Source organism: Scaptodrosophila lebanonensis, unplaced genomic scaffold (genome assembly GCF_003285725.1).
Source record: "Scaptodrosophila lebanonensis strain 11010-0011.00,11010-0021.00 unplaced genomic scaffold, SlebRS2 tig00000092-arrow-pilon, whole genome shotgun sequence".
NCBI classification, from domain to species: domain Eukaryota; kingdom Metazoa; phylum Arthropoda; class Insecta; order Diptera; family Drosophilidae; genus Scaptodrosophila; species Scaptodrosophila lebanonensis.
The window spans coordinates 5332886-5350451 of NW_022060566.1; the positions used below are offsets into that span (position 1 = coordinate 5332886).

Genomic DNA, 17566 nt, shown 5'->3' on the forward strand with positions numbered 1-17566 from the left:
TGTATTTTTAAAATATTTTCTTGTTGCTCCTCCTCGCTTTGCGCTGAGCCGATGAGTTTTATTCTTTTTTTATATTTATTTTTTCTTTTATTTGCTGTACAACCACGCCGCGTACTCCCGAAAAAGACGACCGCAAAATGCAAAGAGCATTTAACTACTGAAACTAAAACGACAAAGAGCAACAGCGGCAGTGAGCCGACGCTGACGTCGACGTTTGTCGGTTTGTGGTGTCGGCCAAGTAGTTTGACGTCGAGTGAGTAGTTGTTGTAGGCAGCAACAAGATTAGAGCGCAACACTTGCAAAAACCAACACTAACAAAAAGCACTAATACTTTCATATGTATTTATGTATTTGTGTATATGTATATTACCCATGCCGATGGGAGCAAAACGAGAACGCCAAAAGAAAATGCAAGTCAGGTAAGAGGCGGCGGCAGCAACTTTAAAAACGTCAAGACGTTGGAACGCAACAGTTCGCGTAACGTTAAGTTTAATGGCGCTGCCAGATGGTAACAAATGATAAAAAGACATCGCCACGAGTGTGTTGGAAAGTAGCTTTAAATTAAGCACTACACACGAAATTCGTAGATTTAGATTCGTTAAATAAACTAGACTATTTATAAGCATACAAATATAAAAATAATTTTACAGAATGGCTTTTGTACGATCTATATTAACCATATCGATCCCTTTGTCAATACATTCTTATTATTTTGATATGCGCTTGTCCTTAATGATAAAAAGGTCTAAAATGCTTTACTTTAATGACCTGACTTGAAAACATTATTTGGTTACTTTAAAAAAGAAAAGAGAAAATATTAATAATTATAATTTGTTTAAAACCTCTAAAAGATAATGCTCCTAAATGCTCGTACATATATAATGACAAAGTTTTCCTCGATAGAATCGAAATATTAGGTTTTGCAAAATAATTGTAAACGGGAATTTAGTTTTTGTATAAGAGCCCACCGCACAAACATTTTGAACAACCCATATTTGGGGCTTCATTGGCAACATTGACAACCCTACAACGGCTTAACGGCGGCCAAGTGTAGCGCGACAAAAGCACAACGCACGCCCGCAGTCATGTGTCGGTACTCTTTCGCTCTTGTCCCGTTCATTCATTCTCTCGCTAATCTTGTAGAGCACTCTTATAATTGTTGCGCTTTTTCGCCAACACCTAAGCAGCATGTGTGTGAGAACATGTGTGTATGCACATGTGTGAAGTTGCCGGACGATCTGTGTATTGGTGTTCCCACACTCTTTCGTTTTCATTACGTATTCTCTTTTGAAGTGCAACAAATACAACTGAACTGTAGAAGAAGACGCGGCTGCTGTTGCGCTGATTACGTCACGCATTGTATGCGTAGCTGCGCTAGTGCGGCTGCGTCTGTGTGTGTATGTTGTTCGATGGGTGTCGTTGTGTTCGTCACTTCATTGTTCTCATTTCGTCTCCTACGGCTGCTCTTGGTGGCGACGGCGGCGTCAACTACTTGTTATTTCCGGTCATTTGTGTGCAATGCTGTTGTTTTAAAAACTTTGAGGTTGTTGTTGTCGTTGTTGTTGCCACACACACACACACACACACACGTGACATTAATCAATTTACGCTCCCGTTTACCAACACTGTGTGGAAATGGCCACATACTTAGATGATTTGGCAACATGTGTGTTAACGGCAAAGAAAACATAAAAAAAACAACTAACCCGACACAACTTATGTATGTATGTACATACATACATTCATATGTATGTATGTACATGTGTGTGTGTATTTATGTTTGTGCGTAGGTATGTTTGCAATATGTAAGTAAATAAAGTAAAACGGTAAAAACAGTTGTAAGCAGAAGTAGCGAAGCGCTAAAAGTTAATAAAGTTGCCGGCATCGGCAGGCAGCCGCTGCTCATTTCGGCGGTTCAATGGCCTCAATAAAGAGCAGCGGCCGGCCTCCCCGTCCACCAGCGCTCGCAGCCCTTTCCCCTCCCTTACCAACCATCTCTCTATACTCTATCCATCCAAGCAAGAAGCAGGCAGCCAGCCAGCCAGCCAGTCGATGGCGAAATTGCTGATAGTGCGCAACAGAGAGCGCTTGCCGGCAACAATAGCAGGGCAAAAAAAAAAAAAAACCAACGCGCTACTAACTGAACATTGCGAATCTAGGCTAACATATAGTACATACATACGAGTATATCTTGCTGATTCTGGCGGGAATTTCGCTGTGTGGTTGACCCCCACAACTGTCTCAATGCCCCATGTTTGCCCATTTGACGAGGAGTATCAACAAAAGTCCTTTATTTAAAGAGCTCATACCTATAGATTTGAAGGTTAACAGAAAGTAACACAAGAAATTGTTTCCACACTAATAAATAATTGAATTATACAAGAGAGTAGTGAGTCGCACTCCAGCAACAGACCTGTATACAGGGCTATAGGTGGTATACGGATCATGAAACTTCTGTGTGTTTTATTTAAGGTGCGTTCCAAAGAAGACTGGATTTCTTGATATCCCTAAAAATGATTTACTGATAATTGAGAAAATGATTATAGACGTGGCGGAAGTTTTGGAATTCTTGAATTTAAGGCGCGTTCCAAAGAAGACTAGATTCTTTATATCTTTAAAAATGATTTACAGATAATTGAGAAAATATAAATATAAATGGGAGCTACAAATGATTATAACTCTCTACAGAGAGCAAAAGTTTTGCAATTCTTAAATTTCTTTATTTAATTAAAATAGTCACATCATTTGAAACTCACTCTCTGTATATCATTTTGTACTGCTTACATACTTCTTATATGTAAGTACATATGTATTTCTACATGCGATTTCTTTGCCTGTGAAAACCTAGCACATTCTGTTGTAGAATTCTTCCCTCATCAAAAATTGAGAATTGCAGCAGCCAGAAAGGGCGACACATTTACATTTACACAACACTCCCCACCCACAACATTAGAAGTGTTGCGTTTTCCAACACTCGGTCGATATACTGTTAGCTTTGTTCCTTTGGCAGCTTAACTAATCAAGGGCTGCCTATGGGCTCTTTCTTTAATCCTTTGTTCTGCCAATTAATCGCCAAATGCAAATCGAATTGCTTTCCTATTCTATATAATATAGATATATGTATAGTATAGTTTTGTTCTTAATAATTCCTCCTTGGTTCGTTCTGCAAATGTAAAATCGCCATCTTAATCAAGAAACAACCCACATTCTTAAATAATCGGGCGGCAGGACTACTTTTTTAAATTCAATTGTTTATGTTTTTTATAAACTTTATTTAATTCTGTGAAAAAGTAAGTTTTATTTTCTACTTGAAGTTGACGAAACAAGTTTATAAACAAACAAAATCTATAATCTGAAAACAACCAGCAAAGACTAAATTAATATGTTTATCTGATTTGTAAGCTAATTCTTGTTTAACAAACTATTTCAAATGTTCTATCTTAAAATAAACTTTTAATGGAAATAGAAGAATGAAAAATTATGTAATTTTTTGTTATAAGCCAAGGAGTTGTGTAAGTTGTGGAAAAATGAAGTTTAGAAGTTAGAATCGCTATCAGGCTACCAGGTTTAGGTTCAGGTTCTTTTAATTGTGATATATAATTATTACAAATATCCAAATCCAAGCAATGGAAGTATACTTAAGTTTTCTCCTCTACTTACTATTATTTTTTTTTAGTTTGAAATCTTCATAATGTCCCTGACCACATTTGGCCATGAATCGAGGCATAGTTGGCCAAATGGCACTTTTGGAGACATTAATAGACATTATTGTACATACATTTATTATTGAGGCTTTCTTAGCTTTTAAGTAAAATTAATAACGTCATATTATTATATATGATATTATATTTATCGAGAGTACTATTTGTTGACTTATTAAAATAAAAAACGGTCCTGAAATCCTCTTAGGCTCTTAGGCATGTCTTCACATTCACATTCAACATTATTTTTCAACAGTTAGAATAATATCGGGAACTTATATGATTGTCGCTGGTCTAGGGTAGAGTGGTGGGAGAAAAAGAAAAGAAAAGAAATGCAAAGAAAGAAGAAGAGGAGGGGAGAGAAGCGGTAAGGAGAAGGCGCTTTGCAGCTGTCTGCTTGGCTGGCAGTAGCGGAACAGAACAGGCGGCAATTCGAAGGGGGACAGAGGCCAGAACAGACCCTTTTCGAGGCCAGCAGTTGTCTTGCCATCGATGGCCAGAGAAATGCTTTCTTCTGTTGATTGCGGCTTTGGCGTTATCAGCCGCTGGTGACAACAACAACAACAACAGCAGCAGCAGCAGCAACACAATGGAGAAGTAATTTTGTGTACCTGCCAAGCAAAAGCCGCGTGCGTGCCGCAAAAGACAAGGCTGGGGCTGGGCCTGGGCCTGGACTTTTCGACTCTGTTTCTGTTGCTGTTGCTGGCTCTGAAAGGATCAGAGAGAAAATGCAGAAAGGGTTGATCGTTGATCGGTGAATGGTCAACGGTGGCAGCAGCTGGCTCGGTTCGGTCCGGTCCGGCCCGGTCCTTCTTTAAAGGGCCAAGCCAAGTCAAGAAGTTACACAAAGAAAGTGCCAAGCGGAGCTTTGTCGGTCAACAACATAACGGACATCATCGTCGTCATCATAACGGTGTGTGAGAGAGAGAGAGAGAGCAGGAGACAGAAACAGAAGCAGGGAAGAAAGCAGACTACAAAATGAAAAGAATAAACAGAACAGTAAACTGAATGATCGACAGACGGGTCCGGTCTAGTCTAGGGATGTGAATTCGATTGTGCATTCAAATGATTAATAGAAATAATGCTATAAGTTATCGTAAAAAAGTTTGGTTTAAATCATCTTCAATCTAAATAGTAGACGATAAATAGTTTGTGTTGTCTTCGTGATTGATTTGTGAATAACGCACAACCAATTGATAAGAGCTAGGAAGCTGAACATTTGACACAAGATAACGTTTACATTATACTTGTAGTTGGAAAGTTCTAACAGGGGCTCCAATGTTGTGTCATCCGATTAACTCGAAACCTGAATGCAAAATACTCTAAACTACATTCGTCGTTTCTCTTGGGCCTATAAAATGGGGCTCGAGTACAAATAATGTACACAAAAATGTTAACTTCTTTTACAAGTTGGTTCTGAGTAGTTGGAGAAGATATCAAAATATAGAGTTCTAATTCGATTTTCGATTTGCGTGCAAATTATTTGCCTGCCTGAACACTCTTTAAAGCATGCCAAGCATCGCAATGACGATGGAGTTGAGGCTGAAATAAAGCAGCCATACAACTACTAGCCAAGGGTTTTGTTTTGTTGTGCCACAGATTCCAGAATACACACACCCATACACACATAACTGCTTCCTTCCAGAGTGTGTGTGTGTGTGCGTGCGTGGTTTTGAAAAACTAAGCCAGCAGTAACACGAATCGCCGTTCCCAAATATTTGGTTCCTTCGTTTGGTGTGTGTGTCTGTGTGTGTGTGTCGGTCGGTCGGTGTCGAAATTCTTGGAAATTTCTAATGAACACAAATACACACACACACACACACACACACACACACACACAAAAAAAACACCGAAAAAAATAAAGAAGAAGGAGCGCACATAAAAATGCTCGAGAACAAAAACTAAGCCGAAATATGTGGATCAAACGCACGTTAAATGAGTCCCTATAAACATATATATATATACACACACACATACACACTGTACATATATGTACATATGTAGAAGCGGAACGTGAGAAGAGCCATGAGAATCAAGTAAGGTACGCTCCCAAACACACACGTGAATGCGAATGCGATCGAATGAGGGCCGACGACCAAAACGTGGTTGCAGCAGATTAATTTAATTTAGGCGCCCCATGTTGGGCGCCGCCTAATAAAATTGATTCAGTTTGCAAGACAAATGAATAAAGCGGCAATCATTAGAGATTTAATAAAACTAACCATGTATTAATAATCAACATAATAAATATATATATATATTTTTTAGCTAAAGGAAATGCACGCTTTTTGGTAGAGAGTCCTTTAATTATTTATTAGCTATTCTAGCATTAACAGAGTCTGCACAACATATTTTAGAGAATAGGGCTTTAATTAAAAGAGTTGGCTGGAAAATGATTGTTAGGAAGTTCATAAGAAATGAAAGAGTGTCTCCTGAATGTTAGATTGGCTTTAATAATACTATATTTGTAAATAAGAGATGAACTATCCATACGAGAAAAGAGCAAATTTCAAAGAAGATCACACAGAAAAAGTTTCGACTGGCAGATTAGTTGCAGACTCTATGAAGGTGAGATCTGTTTGAAACGCTTTAAAAGGATATTCGATAGAAGATCAACTTGAAATACAGATATTTTATTATATTTTATTTTAAGAACGATTCTTCTAAATTAATGCACTAGTCACAAAAATGCAATTTCCTTAGATAATAAAATGAAGTGATTTGATTAGCCTAATTAATCTATTTTTTTTAGATACATTTTATTTATACGTAAATTTAAATAAAATATATGAATATACTTGTACATAGCAATTGGTCCATTATGGAGCGCACATGATGAAGCCTTTTTTTGTCAATGGGGCACGGGTTTGGGTTTAATACATTTCTGAAAGGTGAGATTCGTTTCAAGTGCTCGGAGCTCGCTTTAATAGCACCCTGTATGTGAGGTAGGGCAGGGCATGTCTTCTAAATTGTGTGGATTTACCTGTACCAGAAGCACAGAGCATGCTCGTACAACAGCGTTGCACTGCCATTCAGGAGGCTTAGCTGCCTAGCTACCTGCCTCATTTCAAACAAGTAAAAAAGCTAAAGTCGGGTGTCCCGACTTTGAAATACTCTGTACATATGTTTACAATAATTATAGAAAATAAAAAAATTAAGAAAATAAAAAAAAAAATTTGATCGATTTTACCTCTCTCGGTATTCGAACTCACGTAAAGGGTGTATAATTGCACATTTACATAGCAATTGCGTCTGTGTGAGTGTATGTATGCCTATGCGCATCTATTCGTGTCTGTGTAAGCATTTTCGCAGTCAACCAAACAGCAACATCAACAACAGCCGCGGGCAGCGCTTGAGCAGCGCTGCAGCAGCGCTGCATCAGCAAATATATTTATGGCTATAACTTCTTGGTAAATCGGTCTATCATAATGAAATTTGGCATACGGACACATAATAACCAACTGGGGGTATTTCCAAAATTTTAGTTCGAAATTCCAAGAATTACGGAAGTTACGATTTGCGGGGTAGAGGGGGGAGGGAGGGGAATTCCAAAATATACATTTTCTGCGTATTCACATAAGGCATCTGGGACTAAAATTTGGTGTTCCTAGGTCGTATAGTCTCCGAGATATAGGCGATTATACGAATGGAAAATCGGGAAAACCCCCATAGGGGGGAAGTGGGGGGGAAAATCAAAAAAATAAAACAAACTCGTATAGAATACACACATAACGCATCTTTGTGCAAAATTTGGTGTCTCTATCTCTTATAGTCTCTGAGATCCAGGTGTTCATACGGACGGACAGACGGACAGACGGACAGACGGACAGACAGACAGACAGGGCTAGATCGACTCGTCTCGTCATGCTGATCAAGAATATATATACTTTGTGGGGTCTGCCACGCCTCCTTCTGCCTGTTACATTTTTCAGCTCCCGCAAACCTAATATACTCTTGTACATTTCATGTACAGAGTATAAAAATTTGCATCCTGCACACACACACACACACACACACAATACCGTCAAAAAATTGAATCGTTGAATTGTGGTTGTTGTCGTCGTCGTCCTTCTACCCTTCCGTTTGGCCAACCCGCCAGCCACCGCCCACGTCTAAGACCAAACCCTCACACAAACCGACGGGCTGGCAGGCAGGCATAAAATAAAATTTGGTTTGGTTTGCTTCGAATGTAGGTAAAGTGTTTGCCTGTGTCGCCTTCGTTTCCCAACTTCGTTTCCGTCTTCGTACCAATACGGAGCAGTCCTGAACATTCCCTCTACCCACGCACCACATGTGTAGAAGTAGGTACGAGTATGGACGAGTTCTCTGCAGCTGCCTCTACATCCACATCCACATCTACCTAAGGCTAAGGCGGCTCTCGGCTCGTACTTGATTTCATTCAAACGCCGATTTGTTTTTCTATAATGCAGACACACTCGAACACACTCCGAACAACCGAATAACCGAACAACCGACCGACCTGGTCGATCTTGCGCTGCTTATTATTATTATATTTGTTTTTTGGTTGAAGAAACTCGTTTTCGTTGGCGAGGCGGCGCGGTGCGGTGCGGGGTGTGGCGCGGCAATGCTTTGAATGAAGCATACTTAGTAGTAAAAACGCCGATCAAGGTCAGCTGTCAATCTAACTGGAGGTTTGGCATATTCCACACCGATCACCAGAGAGCATCAGCGAAATTTCTAATCGGATCTCTTGAAAGCAATCTTAAGCACAGCTAGGATATTGAAATCTATAGTTACCAAGGAGCAATCCTACTTCCAGTCTCTAATCAGCTCTCAAATAGCTCGTAGCTTTGTTGCTTAAATGTTGTTAAAATGTCAACTAATTGTTTGGGTTCCAAAACTCTTTTGAGCTGTTTCGGTTTCTAGAAGCTATACTAAATCATAGATTTTCGAAAGCTACTAATTAGCTTGCTTTCGTAGCTTTCGAGCTACACAGACACCTCTGTTTAACTAAAGGTTGTCCAGTAGGCGTATCTATGGGAAAAGTTATTGCTAATTTCCCTATAAGCAAGAGAGAGAGAGAGAGTGTGTGTTAAAGTCGATTTAGGAATACCTTCGTATAGAGTTTAAAGCAGTAATTAAAAACTATTAACCAATTGGTTTTAGATTCGATGCGAAATTGTGGAGTCTCTTTGAAATTCTGTGGGAGGGGAACTTCCCTATATACATACAAGTATAACTACAGTGACCAACTGTTGATCGAATGGTTGAGTAGACGTTGTTTCGATCGATTGACATTTCTTGTCGATACGTTACTCTCTCAGGAACAGAAACTACAAATCAAAAATCAAATCAATTATTCGATGGCTACTTATTGTGGAGACTAGCGACTGCGAAAGAAATCTTTAAACATGCCCTATGTTTCGAAGTTTTTCTTTAAACAGATGATCGCCTTCAAAAAGCTAACAATATAAACATTTTACATATTTAGGAGAGACTGCAAAGCATTGAAGACTATGCCTCCGATTGAGGCATAAGTTTTTCAGCAGTCTGCTCATAGAGAATTTCGAGAATTGTCATCATTAATGTTCCATTGCTCAGGTATGGATGGAATCTACTTCGATTAAAGATCAATTCAATATATGTATGTATATGCAATATATTTGGGAAGTAGATGAAAAATGAAAACCCCATAAAGACGACACGAGTAGTTGGAAGGAATGGTCACAGGTTCAGTGTCAGCTTCCCAGTATTCTTCTGTGGATAGGGAATTATTTGCAAAATCTACTTCGATTAAAGACCCACTGAGGAGTATACCATATACTTGTATATGAGAAATAGATGGGAAACAAGTAGTTGGCAGGAATAATGGCCACACAGTTGGGAACTGGCGATGATAAACATCAGTTAATGCGGTAAATCTAATCTACCCTAAACTTCTCGATGCTCGTTGCACGATGCTGCCATTTCAGTGGCAGCTACAGAGTCCCTCGCGTCGCACGCTGCTCATAACTTTTTGCGCTTACTAATTTGACTGTCAATCAAAAAAGTTACCTTCTACTATGGAGGACTATGAAGAGGATGTGATGACGACGGCAGCTCCAGCTCCTAGTTGATAATCGATGGGAATCAAATATGAGCGAGCGAGCGAGCTTGCGAGTGAGTCTGGAAGCAGTTGATCTCGACGGCGAGATTAGACGACGTCGCCGACGACCCTACTGGAGGCTAACAAGCGCATAAGTGGCACAAAGATACAAAGAGATACAAGGTTGAAGAAAAAGCACAAAGAGCCAAAAAAATACAAAAAAAAAAAAACAGAATACAGAAACGAGAATGGGCGGGAGGGGAGGGGAGGGGAGGATAAGGGAGGGAAGAGTATATGCCTCATGTTGCATGTTGATTAGAGAGCCAGTGGCAATCTCACCCTTGCTAGGCATGCTAGCCATCTAGCCAGCTCGCCTGCTGGCACGACAAATTGGCAAACGCTGACCAACAGGAGCGGCCCTGGTAAGTGAACAAATATTAGAAGATAGGCGTCGAGGCGAACCTTGGAATCTTTCGTATAATTAAAAATGTTCAACGCGAAAAAAAGGCGATGGCGATGGCGAACAGAACAGAACAGAACAGGAGCGGCGCTGGATGCCACGGAAATGTGAGAAACTCGTTTCCAAAGCGAGGAAGAAGAAGAAGAAGGGCAAGCACGGGCAGGACGAGAAGGGGAAACCTTAGCTAAGCTTTTTCCTCAAACACACACACACACAAATGAAATGACCAACGCCGCCAACTCAGCCAGCCTCGAAACCTGATCGCACAGCACAACAGCAGGAACTCAAGGAAGAACGATAGGAAGGCGCTGCAACCCTTTTGGGATTTTCTAAGCAGTTTCTTTAGCTCCTGGCAAACAGGAGCAGGAGCAGAAGCGAGCTGTCTTCTCTGCGTTGCAGCGGCATGTTTTCTTTGCCGGATTAAAAGAGTGCTACAGAAAAAGATTCCTTTCGTGTGAGATACTTTGTTGTTTTGTTTTGCTTTGCCTTCCTTTTTAGAAATTAATAGTTTTTTTTTCTTTTCCTTTTTTCATATTTAGTTTTCTTTCACAAATGCGCTGCCGCTGTTGCTCTCATTGTATCGCAGCTTTTGAATCAAGAACCCCGCTGCGCGATTGCGCGGTTGGTGCCCGGCTTAGCCGTTGTTGCAACAAGCGGCTTAACACCGTTTCGTATTGCGTATACGCCAGGGTTCCGCAGATACAGAACGAAGGGAGCTCGCTCCTCTCTAAATGCACGAGGACGCGAATGTATGCGGAAACATAGCTTGTGAGGCAGCCAAGGATAAATGAGGGCAAGGCGCTTTAACAGTTTCGCTCAAATTGTCTAAATTCTGATTGAAAAATAATAATAATGGGCAGGATTCCAAAAATATGTCATACATAATGTAAATAAAATTTTAATTTTATGATTTACTATTGAAAAATAAAAAGTGGAATGCGAGTTTTCTGTAAAGTACAGAACAAATGTGTTTCCATTTCATTAAACAACAATTTACTTTACAATTTAATTAATAGCCCCTGTTTTCGAATCAAATCCTGTGGAATTACAATTTATGCCATAATTTCGATTGAGTTATACGTGTTGCGTTCCAGCTATTGCTCCATTATTTTCCAAAAGCTACCTATTCAATTTCGAAATTTAATCGTTCGATATTTGGGCAATTTGCTCATTTCAATTCCACATATCTTGCCAAGAAAAATATGAATGTTTACGTATACTTTTTCATAATTCAGAATTGCTTTTAAAAACATCAAATGCTTGAAGTTTTTGAAGTCCCAAAGAATTTGCTAATATGATCAATTCTGTTAAATTTGGCACTAAATTTTACAGATTCTGAACTTCTCAGAAGAAATTACAATACCTTTTAGCAAAACCCTGAATTAACAGCTCAGTATTCGGATCTAGTTCGGAAATGCCTGAACAGAATAGCAGACAAGTCTTTAATGGTTTGATTTCCATTTTCTTCTTGTTTCTTGTTTGTCGATAAATAGAGAGGTAAGAAAATAATTATGAGGGGGTGTTCGAAGCTGGGAATGGTCTTAAATATACCTCTCTCTATATAGTATGTCTCTTTGAAAGTTAATAAGTGTTGCCTGATGCTACTTTTTTGTATCTTTTGATCAATTATAAATGAATATGTTCAACATTTATTCGCTTGGAGTTGGAAACTTCTGAAATCAGTCAGTATCTATCTAAGATTTTAGACACCCCTGCCTGTCCACCCCAGCACCCCATCACCCCGTCCAGCCCTTCAATTGCGACAAGCAGATAAATGTTTTGTATTTGGTGGGCCTGCCAGGTACAAAGCACAAAGCTTATGCTCAGATTCAGATACCATCTGAAATACACTGATCTAGCCAAGGATGTGCGGCGGGAGAAGCAGCAGTAGAAGTAGTAGAAGAAGAGGTGGCAAGGGAACAAGCAACAAGACGAAGGAGAGGCAACCTCTTGTCACACGCAGCATGAGGCAACTTCAGCCTAATGGCCGAGTATATCAATTTTTGGCGATCGGGGGTTGGCCTGACACCGTGGCCACCAAAGTCTGAGACTGCGGCTTAGGCATGGCCAGGGGTGAGGGCTATATAGCAAGGCCTATGCCTATGGCTATGGCGATGGCTAGGGCTAGGCACAGGTAGCTTTCATGCTTAGGCGCATGTGACAATGATGATAGCTGCTGATGCTGATGCCGATGGTGATGGTCGATGGTAGCGCAGTGTTTACTTACACCACTTGAGCTTAACTTCGGGCGCACCGGAGAGTTGATGAGGGTCGGTCAGTAGTCGAGGTAGTCTTTCGTCGTTGTCCTCGTCACCAACAGCAGTGACGGGGACGTGAACGTTCCTTCTGAGAGCTTTGTGATATGCCCAATTTATCATAGGAAATTAGCTGCTATTTAGCAGTGTTGTATGTCCAAAAGGCTAGGGGGGTAGGTGGCTGACTGACTGGCTGACTGACTGGCGGACTGACTGGCAGGCAGTTTTGTTCGTTGGTGGTGGCGGGTGTGCCACACTGAGGCAAGTTTCTTGTTATTTGGCGTGATAATTTGTGCAATTGTGGATTGCTGTGCTGCTCTTCGAAGACGACTGACTGCCTGCCTGCCAGCCTGCCAGCCTGCCTGTCTCCCTAACTTCTTATCTACCTCCCCCCCTCCCTTCCCTTCCCGCTCACCCTGCCAGCAGCAGTCCATCGCGCTAGAGGGTTGGGTTACGGCCCGAGGCACAGTTTTCTGGTTTGCATGCCATCCGTTCCAATAACAATAATAATAATAATATTTAAAAAAATGTATATAATATTATAAGATAGAAAAAAAGTGATGTCTCTGCGAGGGGTTGGGGGGTTAGGCAAGTATCTAGGGTTAGGTGGTGCCTACGGTTCAAGCGCGTGATTGAGGCGTAGCTAAAATGTTTTGGCGCCATTTTGAGTGTTGGTCCTGATGTGTAGGAAATAGCTTTGATTAAGCGAGTCACGGTTTTTGGCCATTGAGCCAATTAGCAATTGTGGTTGTTGCTCTCGAAATACGTTCAGTGGGTGGGCCCCTCATCGATCGGAACTACTTCTAATCTCTACGATCGCTAACTGGTCACTACTTTCCAATATAATAGATGCGATCCAATTGGATCTAAAGAAATTATAGCTCTGGTCGTTTCTTACGAGTTGAGCTTAAGGAATTGCTAATATTAATTGTTTTAATGCATTTCTAATTTGGTTTTATTTAAGATCTGTGGACTTCATAAGCATTCTAGTCCCCCACTGATTAGACTTATTTTCAATTGGAGTTAAGGAATGATAATCAAACCCCCTGATACCACATTACCATTATCGGTTTTGGGGATCGACAAAAGGAAAAGTATCGCAAAAACGTTTAGTTCATTTTAGATGCATGAAGAACTTAGAATATATGGTGAGAATATATGGTCAGAGAATCGTAACGATTAAGGTTTGGGTTAGCGGCTATATAAGCTTAGATGAGTTTCTTTTAGCAGCACAACAGTTAGTTACACAGACATACAGAGAGAGGTGATCGAGATACTACTATATATAAGCTATATTTATGTAGCTACTACTATATAAAGATATATATGTATACTCGTAGAATAGGTATAATAATGTGTGTGGTGGAACACAGTATGTGAAAATAATGATAAATGTCATACGTAAATAAAGGTTTTTTTATAGGTTACTGAGGTGGTGGTAGTAGTAGTGGGTGGGTGGGTAGAACATATATCTTTTTCTCTTCTTGTTTTTTCATTTTTCGTTTCTTGTTCTTTTTATATATATTAATGGATGGATGCAATAAATACCTTGAGGTGCCAGCACCTTCCAGTTGCTGTCGATCCAGTGGCGGATCAAAAATTTGTTCACGATCCTCTTTCGATAATTCCAAGTCAGCAAATTGATCCAATTCGGACGCCATCTTTAGACTGTTGTTGCTTGCTGTGGTTGTTGTTTTGATTGTGGTTGTTATTGTTGTGGTTTGTTGGTTTTTATTGGGACGACTGTGTGACGCGCTCAAAATAATTGTGTTCGGACTGTTTTGGGGCACGCGTTCGGTTTGATTTTGTGCGAAAGAAAAAATCAAACAAATTCTGTTGCGCTATGTTTTTGTTGTTATTTTGTTAACCACTTATTAATATTCTTACTTCTCCTTTTTGAATACACTTCTAAATTTCGGTTTCAGAGAGTTTCGAAAAAGTATTTTGTTGTTATTTCTGCGTTTGTTTTGTTTAAAAAACTTGGTTTAATTTAAAGAGCTGGTTGATTTTGCTGTTATGGTTGCGTTTGTTTTATGTTTTGTTTTTGTTTTTTGGAATGCTTCAAAAAAGTTTTTCGCTTTTGCTGCAGAATTTTGGCGTTCAGTTCAGTTCAATTTTGACTCATGTCCTTTGGCCGTGTTCGGCTCTGCTTGGCTTGACTTGATTTGACTTGGTTTGGTGTCGTCTTGGGTGATTTTGTTGAAAGATTTGATTTTTGTTTTTTGGGGCCCTGTTGCAAAAATTTAGCGGTTAGCGTGAAGCCGAAAATGTTTTACTGCTTATGCATGCTTTTCGTTTTATTTTGCTTTGATTTTTATTTTTCCGGACTGACGGCTCCTGCGATTTGATTTTGCTTGGCTTCGTTGTTTTTGTTTTGTTGTTGTTCTTGTTGTTATTATGTTAAAATTGTGTGGCTTTATCGAAACTTTGATTATTCGTTTCGTCTAGACTGTTGATATATTATTATATATTGAGATGCGTTAAAATGCTGTCTGAATCGAAACGAAATGTTTTCAGTGTCAATTTGGCCAAAAAGTAAACCTAAAATGAAACAGAAAGAACGAAATTTTAATTTAATTTAATTGCGATAATATAATCGCTTTTCAATGGTAGGAAGAAAGCTTTCCAAATTATTGACCATAAGCCATCAAATCACATCTCAAAACTCATAATGGGTTAATTGCACAAATCCCTGCAACATATTTTCTTGCTCTGCCTACCTAACACCTAACCTAACCAACCCATCTCACATTATCATCAGGCCCCCCCTCTACAATGTGCACATATTTATTTAAACAATTTTCATATTCTATTTCGCGTTACGTTTTCGCATTTTTTAATTATTAGCACACAAAAAATAAAAGGCGAGAATAAAATGTGGCGGACAGACTGACTGGCAAGGCCACATAGCAACACAGACGCACACACACACACACACACACACTTTCGTGTCCCACACAAATATAACAAAAGAAGCAGCACAGCGACTGCTTAAGGGCCGGCGGCAGCGTGAGAAAACGTCACACATTATTCAAATTCCCCGTTAAACGGTTAAGCGGCAAATCACGACTCGTCGCCACCCTCTCTGTGGGTGGGTGGGTGTATGCATGGTATGTGCAGCAACAGCTGTTGCAACGATCGCCATTCGCCGGCCAATGCGTTGCCAACCAGTAATAAGCACATAAACACATATGTACACTTAAGCACACTGACTAGAGATGGGGGCCTGGGGACCAAATGGACATAAGCACTCACGTGTACGCATAAAAGAGGAAAATCAAATGTACATTTTGCTTAAATAGCAATGCCACCATAAATTCATTGTTTGGGGTAAAAATATCCATTTATGAATGAAAAAAAAATTGTATCTTTAAAAATTAGAACAAACGGGCGGAATCATCGAACTCATTGTCCATTTTCAACTATTAATTCATAATTAATTTGATTCCATGTTCAGCTTTTAAAACATGACTGCTTTTAACCGAAAAATTACATATCCACAAAAAAAAGTTTTCTCAAATAATTATTAGGGGTTTTCTTTCAATTTCAATTCTTTCGAATCAATCAGTGCCATAATGGGCTACGAATAAAAAAACACGACTCATGCCCATCTCTAATACAGACATACGGGTATATGCATATTGCTTTCGTCACCGAACCAGTGAGTGAGCGCGAAGCCGCAGTCGCTGTAGAGTGGGCGCGCTCCAACTGCGACGCGTGAGCGTACGGAACGCATTAGAAATCGCCAATTTACACTCACGACTTGCTCACTCGTTGCTCCCCACTGTCATGTGTGTGTGAGTGAGTGTTGACTTTGATCTTGGGGCCCCATGTGCTGGCGTGTGTTGGTGTTGAAATTGGGAATTGTTTTTGTTGTTGGCATTTTTGTGTGTTTTTGTGTGGTGAATAAGCATGCGTGTGTGGGTAAGGCAAGGCGAAGCAAAGCAAAATAGAAAATTCGCATATGGCACATATGTATGTTTGTATTTATGTATGTATTATAAAATGTGCCCAAAAATGGGGAAATGTTGCGCATCACAAAAAATCTAGGGCCAATAAATATTTGCACAATTTTTATTTTTCCCAACATTTTAAAAAATTGCTTACTTTTTTTTTTTTTTTTTTAATATTCGTTATTTGTTGCTGCTGCTATACTGCTGCTGTTGCTTTGTTGTTGTTGTAAATTTGCTCAGCACCGCGCCGCGCTACGTTTCGCAGATGATGTCAGAGAGTGCCTTAAAAAAATGTCGTTTCTTTTGCTGTTTTGATTTTGTACAATTTGTTGTTGTTGTATTTTTTTGTATATTTATTTTATTTGACTTTGCACAGCGCGCTTAATTGTAATTTAACGCTTTTTAAATTTCAAGATATAACAAGAACTTGAATCGATGTAGGAAACACATTTCGTACTTCGATTTCAAGATGTTAGGAAGAAGCTCGAAACCCAAACACTTATTTATTTACCCCTCCCAACTACTCTCAAAATAATGGAAATTTCTATGCGAGAATTGAAGCAGATTTGTTCGCAAAAAGTAATGCCGATACAGGCCAGCCGCCCAACAACTTGTTGCAATAATTCAGATAGGGATGTCCTGTATTTTTGGAGCTTGTTGAAGAGAAGGTTTTACGCAAGATGTTCAGAGTGTGTTGTTGTTACTCTCTATCGGCTATTGCTTCAATGAGGCTCGCCAAGGATACGTCAAAAAATGGGACACCCTGTATATGACTTCACTACACACTTTAATTGGTTGATTACTGCAACATTGTTTTCTTCGTTGTTGTTGCTTGTTGGCTTTATTCAAGAAATTTAAAAAAATATGTAAAAATTTCGAATGTCCTTCTGGGATTAAAAAGCACAGAAAAAAAAGTGGCACAGCGGAAATTCTTCAATTTTCTTTCGTGTTTGTTTTTAGTTAATTGTGTTTGATTTTATTTCCATTATTGGTTTTAGACTCAACCGTGGCACGCGTTTGCTTAGAATGTTTAAAAATAGCAACAAACCATATAGAATGGAATGAAAAAACATTTAATAAACTACAATAATGAATTACGCCGAAATATGTTGCTGCCATAATTTTTGTTGTTGCTGCCGTTTTTTCTTTCT

General features: G+C 39.5%; 1 protein-coding gene across 2 annotated transcripts in view; it reads right to left on the bottom strand.

The window, feature by feature from the left end:
* The window catches only part of LOC115627198 (insulin-like growth factor 2 mRNA-binding protein 1), a 52501-nt gene that overhangs the window by 14166 nt on the left and 20769 nt on the right, over positions 1–17566 (bottom strand). For both annotated transcript variants that reach the window (XM_030522812.1, XM_030522814.1), the window contains one exon: positions 14011–15003. In XM_030522812.1, the coding sequence (XP_030378672.1) occupies positions 14011–14123 (113 nt within the window). In that variant the 5' untranslated portion in view covers positions 14124–15003. The remainder of the gene's footprint in view (positions 1–14010; positions 15004–17566) is intronic.